Here is a 10,670-nt window from a genome sequence, read left to right as displayed (position 1 = left end):
CATTATAATTTTTATTGTATCATTTCCAATATTTAGCGGCACATTTTAAGAATTTGGCGGCGCACAAAAGTGCCGCGGCACAGTGGTTGAGAATCACTGGTTTAATGAATAATACTAGGGAACTAATGTTTTGCTGCATTTTTATAAGTACTTGATTTTACCTGATTCAGATGAGGTAATTTCGAATCTGATAGTAATTTTGTTCAGAAAGCAATAGATTTTCTTTTCAAAATAATACTTTTAGCTTAGTTTATTTTTCGTCTGAATGCACAAGTTTGTAATAAAACGTATAGATTTACATATATACCTATACTCTTAGGTGCTCCTTTGAAAATAGCACTTAAGATTGAAAAATAACCTTAAATCTCATCATAAGCTGAAATGTATTATCACCTTCCTACCATTCTCGACGTAACAAAAAAGTGGAAACACTTAATATTCATTCGAGTGAATTTTAAAACTCCCAGTTTTATCAGAGAATTGCATAAAAACTGCCGCTTGTAGAGAAAATCTCATGCAACTGAAAACACAAAAAAAATTGTTTCCCAGTGCAATTATTAAATTATTGTAAAAATAATAAAGGAACAAACTTTATAAAATTTTGACTCAAATGTTTTGTTTGTTTTTTTGCATTTTCTTAAACTAAATTAAGAAAATTTACTAAAATTTGACTAGTCATTGTCAGTGTAAGTCACTGTAAGAAGTTATATTATCAGTGCCACTTAAATTTTTGATTAAAATAATAGAAATGTCAAATAAGTTTTTATTTTCTAAAATAATCAAAATGTAATGATGGAATCACTGCATTTAACAAACTTCTCCTTTTCTTTTCTGGCATGTTAAGCTCAGAATTATGATGGTAATTTAACCAATTTAGCACGGAAAGATCAAAATTCAAAAAAAGAATTTCTCATTTTTTATATTGTATTCCGACAATGCATGAGACTTCTACTTTACAGATTCTATTACAAATGTTTACCATAATTGACATTTAAAAAGAATTAAGTGACAAAACAAAATTTTACAGGAGAAGGAAGAACTATTGTTGAAAAGGCTGCCAATTTTTGCTTGCACTCCGAAACTAAACGAAACATTCCACACTGTAAATAATTCCGTATCAAATTACAGTATGATGTACCGGTACTCAGGGTGCCGAAACATCTTAAAAAAATTTTATAATTTTTTTTCAGTAATAATCACTATAAAATCACTAAATCACTCTCATTAAATGCATATTATATTTAAAAAATACTGTGTAGTATTTTACTTTAAAATGGGATTTTACGAATGAGGCACCCAAATTGTCTGTTCCTTATACCGAAATTTGATCCAGAATTTTGTACAGTGTACGCATTTTACTTTCTTTTCAACTCCTTAACACGTTGAATGCCATGGGGGTCACCGGTGACCGGCAAAGCCAAGATTATTAGAAACGCATAATTCAAGTAAATTTTTAATATTTTTATATTATTATCGTTACTAAAATGGTTTGAAGAAATTAATGCAATATAGAACACACAAAAATAGTTTTATTTATATACACAGAGATGCCAACTTGCTCCGGACAGCGAATAAATATTTTCAAGTGGTATTTTATTAATTGTGATTCTTGGTTTAATAAATTCAACTTAGTAAATTTTTATCCACCACTGTTTCTAAACAATTCGTAGGCTTATATAATTCTCCACTTTTTTCAGATAGGTATGCTGAACCTTTTAAAAAACTAGCAAAATCTGTCAAATTTGCAAATTTAGTTTGTAATTATTTACCGCTGTGACCAGACGAGCAGGCCATGTAAAATTAGGGTGGCATTCAACGTGTTAACAGTCTTTTTCAACAGTGATTTTATCATAAATCTGTTTTAATACAAAAAAAGGAATATTTTGTTACGTAACTCCTTTTTAATAACTCCTCAATTTTCCAATATTTTTTTCAACATGTTCAATAAATAGTAAATAAAATGGAAATATGCGCATCAAATATTTACCTGCCCAATTGTCTGATGTTTTACCATATCCACCACCTCCACGATTTCCAAACCTGTAATGAAATAAAGTAAATTTTTATATCATCCCTTGCACGACAACTGAGAACATTCCAAGAATTCCCCCGAGTCAGTTGAATAATTTCAGCTAAAAGGTGTTGCCTTTAAAACTATTGATTCCACTTTAACGTCTAAGATTTTAGGAATGCGCACTCGAATCTCCTGATACGTTCGACTACACCAAAGTTTAAAAGAATAATCTTGTCAAACTTTCACTAAGTCTTTTACTCCAGGCGAATAACTTAAAAGCACAACTTAAAGAGCGTTCATATATTCATCTCCTGTAAATTCCATGGCAACCAAAAGTGGATATACCATCCAGGAGTCACTCATATCGTAATTTGCACATTTTATAAGAGTTTCAATTATAATGCATAATTTTATAATGTTAACAAAAGACTTTTGTTATTTAGTACTGTCATAAATTACTTTGCAAATGAATACAGTAAAATAATCTCTATATCTTTCACTCCAGAGGAATAGCGCTAACTTTCTGTAAGCGTCATGGTAACCAGAAGTCATTAAAGTTATCACGTATGTTGTATTTTACGCATTGGAGTAGTTCAATTATTATGCACAATTTTATAATGCTGACAAAAGACATCTTTTATTTAGTACTGTCATAAATTACTTTGAAAATAAATACAGTAAAATAATCTCTATATCTTTCACTCCAGAAGAATAGCGCTAACTTTCTGTAAGCGTCATGGTAACCAAAAGTCATTAAAGTTATCACGTATGTTGTATTTTACGCATTGGAGTAGTTCAATTATTATGCACAATTTTATAATGCTGACAAAAGACATCTTTTATTTAGTACTGTCATAAATTACTTTGAAAATAAATACAGTAAAATAATCTCTATATCTTTCACTCCAGAAGAATAGCGCTAACTTTCTGTAAGCGTCATGGTAACCAAAAGTCATTAAAGTTGTCACTGACGTTGTATTTTACACATGTTACTGGATTGGATTGTTTAAATTATTATGCGCAATTCTATAATGCTGACAAAAGACTTTCGTTACATAGTACTGCCATAAATTATTTTGCCAATAAATACAATAAAATAATCTCTAAAACTGTCACTCCAGAAGAATAGCGTAAATTTACTGTAAATGTTATGGTTACCAAAAGTCATAAAAGTTATCACTGATGTTGTATTTTATGCATGTTATTGGAGTAGTTAAATTATTATGCACAATTTTATAATGCTGGCAAAATACATATTTTATTTAGTACTGTCATAAATTACTTTGCAAATAAATACAGTAAAACAATACAGTACAATCTCTAAATCATTCACTCCAGAAGAATAGCGTAAACTTCCTGTAAATGTTATGATTACCAAAAGTCATTAAACTTACCACTAAAGTTGTATTTAACGCATGTTATTGGAGTGTTTAATTATTATACATAATTTAATAATGCTGACAAAAGACATCTTTTATTTAGTATTGTCATAACTTACTTTGCCAATAAATACAATAAAATAATCTCTAAAACTGTCACTCCAGAAAAATACCGTAAACTTCCTGTAAATATGGTTAGCAAAAGTCATTAAACTTGCTACTGACGTTGTATTTAACGCATGTTATTGGATTGTTTAAATTATTATGCACGATTTTATAATGTTTACAAAAGTCTTTCGTTACATAGTACTGCCCTAAACTATTTTGCCGATAAATACAGTAAAATAATCTCTAAAATTGTCACTCCAGAAAAATACCGTAAACTTTCTGTAAGCGTCATGGTAACCGAAAGTCATTAAAGTTGTCACTGATGTTGTATTTTACGTATATTATTGGAGTGTTTTAATTATTATACCCAATTTTATAATACTAACATAAGACTTTTGTTAGTACTGCCCTAAATTATTTTGCAAATAAATACAATAAATAACCTAAAACTTTCACTCCAAAAGAACACCGTAAACTTTCTGTAAATGTTATGGTTACCAAAATTCTTTAAACTTGTCGCTGATGTTGTATTTTACAGAAGTCATTGGAGTGCTTAACTTATTATAGGCTTTTATTATGCTGATGAAAGACTTTTGCTATTTAGTACTGCCAACACTAAATTATTTTGCAAATGAATATTAAAAAATAATCTCTAAATCTTTTATTCCGGAAGAATAACGTACATTTCCAGTAACTGCCCTGGTCGCCAAAAATCATTAAAGCTGTTGCTGATGCTGTATTTTATGAACCTCATTTGCATGTTTAATTTATTTTATCTAATTTTATAATTCTTTTTATTTTTGTTATTTAACACTTCTTGATAGTCCATTTCATTCGTAATTATATTGCAAGCATGTATAAAAAAAATTGCCTCGTAGATTAAAATTAGAATAGGTAGATACCTAAAAACTTACACTTGAACCTTAAATAGAACTACTAATTAATTTGAAACAGAATTTTCTAATTTTTTTAATTGACTACATTCATTAATCATAATGAAATTCATAGAAAAATTAATTATCTTTTATTTTTAATTTTTAGCGAAGTAATTCTGTTTTTCGTTCTGAAAAATCACGAAACATGATTGAAATGGTTCCAAAAGTAACGTAAAGTGTAAAATTAGAAATTAATTTTTAAATTAAAATTATGAAATTTAGAAAAATTCCGAATTAGACCCAATTAATAAGCTGACGATATTATAAGATAATTTGAAATCAATTCTGATTTCAAACGCAAAATAATGTTTACCAAATAATTTCAACACTTCCTATAACATTCCACAATCTTTAATAAAGTTTGCGATTGTTACGTCTTTTTGCTTATTGTTGCTGTAATATTATTTCGGATTTCCTTTTAAGTTAAAGAATTATCAGCTCACAATTTCTGGGAATTATTCTGGTTTTTACGAATCTATCAGAAACATAAGTCACAAACAAGTATATCTTGTGATCAGTGGTAATTTTAATCAGCGTGCAGTTTTACAGCAGCATGATCTACAGATAAAAACCCCTGTTAGAATTACCATTCCAAAATTATGGTAAAATAACTGACAGCAGTCTGTTCATCTAATTAACCATAAATTTTACGGTTAGGGATATTTTTTTACCTTTACTTATTCATTACCTAAGACGTTTATTTACCTTACGGCTTTGAAACCGTTTTCAACTTGTATGATCAAAAAGCCATTAATGCAAAATTATACAGAGTTGTAACTAATTACAACTAGCATGGTTTCAAAACCATGAAAATGAAGTTTATTTGGACACTAGAGTTAATTTTTTGTTTGGTTTGGTTCCTTTCGTTTGGACTTTGGAGTTAGGCTGACATTGCTTTGTGTCGTATTGTGGAACGTGGCTTAGTTAGTTTGTTTGAAAGATCTATCTATCGTGAGAGATGGGATTTACTCAACTTCTTTTTGTGTAAAGAAAATGCAGTTATCTATGTGTGGATGAGAATTTCATATTCTAAAAGTCCAGAGACACCAATTGAGAAGTGCGGGACACTGGAAACTCTTCGTGGGCTGAAGGAGTAAGAGAAATTTTCTAGTGTCAACGCTAGGAATCGAAACCCCATTCAGACGGTCATCAGTTTAGCTCCAGTATGTACCTAACTACAAGGAACTAAGTAGCCTCAAAAGGTGGGCACAATTTCTGCGGATGCCGACCGGCCTGTGTAGGGGGCAGGGAACTGTCCTTGCATCAGAAAAGTCCTGGGTTCGAATCCCGGGCAAGGCAAGGATGTTTCTTTCTCTCTCTGTGTGTTCTATGTCCTTTATCCTATGTGTGTGAATGTGACCCGCCTTATAAACGGGTTGTGGTTGTGTGAATGGCGCGGTAGAAGTCGAATTCCTGGCCGTAGATGGCGCCACTGAAAAATAGGTACAATCGCACCCCCACTGCCTAAACAGGCATACGACAAAAAAAGAAATTGCTGCGGATGAAATTTTGGTTGCTTAACCATATTAGGGGAAAGCAGTCTATAAACAATTTTTCTCGTAGTTTGAATACCATCTTTTTTATGGTTATTTGACTATTTTTATTGAACATAGTTAAATAAAAATTAAATAATTTGTTATTTGACAATTTTTTTCAAAAATTTTTTAACACAGAAGACTTTTAAGATAAGTTTGCACTTCTCCATCATTTCCTTTTTATTAAGACAAATGATTAAGAAACACTATTGCAAATGCAAAAATTGTTTTACATAATGGAGAAGTCTGTTTAAATTGTTTAACATTGTCAAATTAAAATTCAGATAAAATTTAATTTTGTCATAATCGTTTTGAAATAATCCGACGATAAGCAAGCCTATAATTTGTCACTAATGAGTTATCCGTCTTTTCATAAAAATTCTAAAGGGAAATCTTATTCGTAATTCTTGACGTAAACTGTGAGAACGTGCAATGATTTTGAACTTGTTAAAATCTTTTCACACTCAAAAATGAGCTCCTAACAATATTTAATGATTTGCATGTAAATAACCAAGTTAATTAAATCTCTTCAGTTGATTCTTAAAAAGATAAAACACCATCAACTTAATGCAATATATTGACACCTAAGATGAGAACTCATTTTGTCTATACTTAGGTTTATCATTAATTAATTTTAAAAGATTTACCTCTTCATTTTTTAAATAGAATCTTTTTCAAGACTTCTTTTAATTATTCTAGTTTAAGAAGTAAAAAGTTTAAGCAAAAGGTATATTAAAATCATAACGATGATAAGAAATATTAATATCTCTCAGCCTGAAATATTAATATATTATTAATAATTATATTAGAAATATTAATGTGTCGTTGCATTGCATCTCAAACAAATATAGGATATGGGGCAAAAAAACAGACAAACAATACTTAATATAATGACAAATTATTGACATGACAAATGACACGAAAAAAAAAATTTTCTAAACAAACTCTTAAATAAATAACTTAACTTATAACTTTTCAAAATGATTTTAGCATGACAAAATATTTTTATATTCTTAAATTTTTTTCAAAATTGACATCAAATCATATGGAAATACGGTTCGAAATTCATAAAAATATGATCAAAATTAATTTAAAAGTTTAACAACATCACGAAACAATCATGAAATTTTTTATTCGAGGTAAACTTTTTGTTATTACACCTCAAAACTCAACTCTTTAATATGCAAAAGGCCATAGAAGCAAGTATTTTCTTACCCGACCAAAGCAGAATTAACACACACTATCAATTACTGTAGCTATTAATTACTTTACACCACTGTTTCTCAAATTGTAATTTCCGCAAATATCTCAAACATAATATTTTAACTAATAAATAAAAATTCAGACACTTTAAAAAAAGCCATCTAGGTAACAAAATTTCTTCTACTTGTCCATTGCTTTATTTATCAAATGCACAAATAAAGAATGAAAAAGGCAAATAATTTTTTAATCATTTTCAATGCGATGGAATTTTGTAATTTTTATTTCCGAGCAAAATAGTTTCACTTAAAAAATGCACAACATTATAAAAGTCTATTTAATTACTTAAATACAAACATGCACAATTAACATGACCAATATTGATCCATTTGTATGCAGATTTATAAAAAAATTTGTTATAGCCAAATAATTTTGTTGCAAAATGGATAAAAAAATAAATTATGATATTAAATCTTCCTTTTTTTTCTCTTATGCATATTGCTTAAAACTGAATTTAACAAAAATTACGAAGATACGGAATTCTGAAAATCTACTTCATTTCCAAATTATAAACATATTCACTTAATATGGCCTTTTTTATACCTAAATATAAGAGAATTTTGCTATAATTAAACAAATACGCTGTAAAATGAATAAAAAAAGCTTTCTTTTGTTTACTATTCTTATTGTTCAACGGTTAATCCCTACCAAATTTTCAGTACAAAAGAATTCTTTTTAATTAAAAAATTTTCGTTGTATTTTAAAGTAATATTGAAGATTCTTTTGTTCACTATTTGTATCACTTAAAACTAAATTCCAACCAAATTTTTCAGTAAAAAGGGCCTCCTTTAAATTTAAAAAATTTAGTTGTATTTTTTTATACCCGATACTTACGATAAGTGTGAGATCAAAATTGAAAGGGTAAATTAAATGGTAGGAATTATACTAAAGTCCAAATTATTATCTTTAGTAGAGGATAAGCTTTAAATAATATCTTTGGATTATGAAAAGCTGGTAAAAATACCCATCAACTGCAACACCGATTAAATAACCATTAAAAATTGAACAAAATACTGTGGCAACTTCAATTCATTGAATGAATGCGAAGCCAGTTTCTGATATGAAAGACGAAATGATATATGATGATGGCCTAACCTTTTCGTTTAACTTGAAAGCAGGCTAACTTTATGACTTATTTCGATATTGAAATCCTACTGAGAGTGTTGTGATAATCTTATTTATCGATAAAGTTTGGTTTCATTTAATTTAAGAAGCTTGGTAATATTTACGAAACTTCCTATTTAAGTTATAAAATTAAATAACTGATTATATTACACTGTGCAAAAGATTTATCAGACAATAAGAAAAGAACACATGTATTTTATATCAATGAATATGAATGACGTTTACAAGTTGAACAATAGAGATTATTATTAATAAACTCAAAAAATTAACTATTTTGATTAACTGTCATATCTAAAAACAGTAGTGGGGATGAGATGCAGAGGGGAATATTTACAAAAGAAATTTTATTTATGGAGAGGAAAAAATATTTGCAGACGATAATAATTAAATTAAATATTTCTTCATCGANAGTATTAAATCTTTCTTTTTTTCTCTTATGCATATTGTTTAAAACTGAATTTAACAAAAATTATGAAGATACGGAATTCTGAAAATCTAGTTCATTTCTAAATTATAAACATATTCACTTAATATGGTCTTTTTTATACCTAAATATAAGAGAATTTTGCTATAATTAAACAAATACGCCGTAAAATGAATAAAAAAAGCTTTCTTTTGTTTACTATTCATATTGTTCAACGGTTAATCCCTACCAAATTTTCAGTACAAAAGAATTCTTTTTAATTAAAAAATTTTCGTTGCATTTTAAAGTAATATTGAAGATTCTTTTGTTTACTATTTGTATCGCTTAAAACTAAATTCAAACCAAATTTTTTTCTCTAAAAAAGGCTTCTTTTAAATTTAAAAAATTTACTTGTATTTTTTTATACCCTGCATTTAAGATAAGTGTAAGATCAAAATTGAAATGGTAAATTAAAGCGCTGATACAACTGCTACGGTTGGAATTATATTAACGACCAAATTATTTACTTTAGTAGAGGATAAGCTTTAAATAATATCTTTTTATTATGAAAAGTTGGTGAAAATACTCATCATAAATAACCATTAAAAATTGAACGAAATACTGTGGCAACTTCAATTCGTTGAATGAATGCGAAGCCAGTTTCTGATATGAAAGACGAAATGATATATGATGATAACCGAACCTTTTCGTTTAACTTGAAAGCAGGCTAACTTTATGACTTATTTTGATATTGAAATCCTACTAAGAGTGTTGTAATAATCTTATTTATCGATAAAGTTTGGTTTCATTTAATTTAAGAAGTTTGGAAATATTTACGAAACTTCCTAATTAAGTTATAAAATTAAATAACTGATTATATTACATTGCGCAAAAGATTTATCAGACAATGAGAAAAAGAACACTTGTATTTTATATCAAGGAATATGAATGACGTTTACAAGTTGAACAATCGAAATTATTATTAATAAAATCAAAATTAATTATTTTGATTAACAGTCATATTTAGAAACAGTAGTGGGGATGAAATGCAGAGGGGAATCTATAGAGAAGAATTTTTATTTATGGAAAGGAAAAAATATTTGCAGACGATAATAATTAAATTAAACACTTCTTCATCGACGCTTTAAAAGTTTAAAAAAATGCATTAATTTTGCAATTAAATATTCTTATCTGTCTTATTGTATTCTTATCGTGCGCACAAATTTATGAACACACTTAAAGATTCGTTTGAATAAGTGAAAAGTTGAGAAAAGTTGTGAACAGCAAAGAAAAATATCGTTTTATTATTTTGTGAGAACTGTAAAGCGATAAAAAAAAATACGATAAAAGTCAAACGAAATTTTAAATTTGTTAGAATAAATATTACTTGGCGGAACTGTTATTTGAAAATTGTTAGGGAAAAATGCCACATAATTAAAATATTATTATTTAATTTCGTGTTGCATTTACATATTTTAAATTTATTGGCTAAAATGTGTCTGTTGATTCGAAGCTGTTTTACTTAGAACATCACAAGGGATTTGATAAAGAACTTATCTAAAGATATTTAAAAAAAATATGCGAAAAACTTTACATTTTCATGACTGTGGCTATCAANCATTTACATATTTTAAATTTATTGGCTAAAATGTGTCTGTTGATTCGAAGCTGTTTTACTTAGAACATCACAAGGGATTTGATAAAGAACTTATCTAAAGATATTTAAAAAAATATGCGAAAAATTTTACATTTTCATGACTATGGTTATCAATTGTGGAAAAGGCAAGGAATATTCGTTTTTTCAGATCCTGCTGTTAAAATAAATTTTTCATATATGTTTCTGAAACATATTATAAATATTTTGTAAGCATTTCAAATGATTTAAAGTGCAGATAAGTTTGCACTTCTCCG

At 28.1% G+C, this 10,670-nt stretch overlaps 1 protein-coding gene across 1 annotated transcript in view; it reads right to left on the bottom strand.

The window, feature by feature from the left end:
* The window catches only part of LOC107454030 (uncharacterized), a 79,854-nt gene that overhangs the window by 10,146 nt on the left and 59,038 nt on the right, over positions 1 to 10,670 (bottom strand). Inside the window, exon 3 of the mRNA XM_016071077.3 lies at positions 1,988 to 2,040. Within this exon, the coding sequence (XP_015926563.1) occupies positions 1,988 to 2,040 (53 nt within the window). The remainder of the gene's footprint in view (positions 1 to 1,987; positions 2,041 to 10,670) is intronic.

This window comes from Parasteatoda tepidariorum, chromosome 4 (assembly GCF_043381705.1).
Source record: "Parasteatoda tepidariorum isolate YZ-2023 chromosome 4, CAS_Ptep_4.0, whole genome shotgun sequence".
NCBI classification, from domain to species: Eukaryota; Metazoa; Arthropoda; class Arachnida; order Araneae; family Theridiidae; genus Parasteatoda; species Parasteatoda tepidariorum.
Note: the sequence above shows the minus strand (reverse complement) of the source record. Positions and strands in the feature narration are given on the sequence as shown.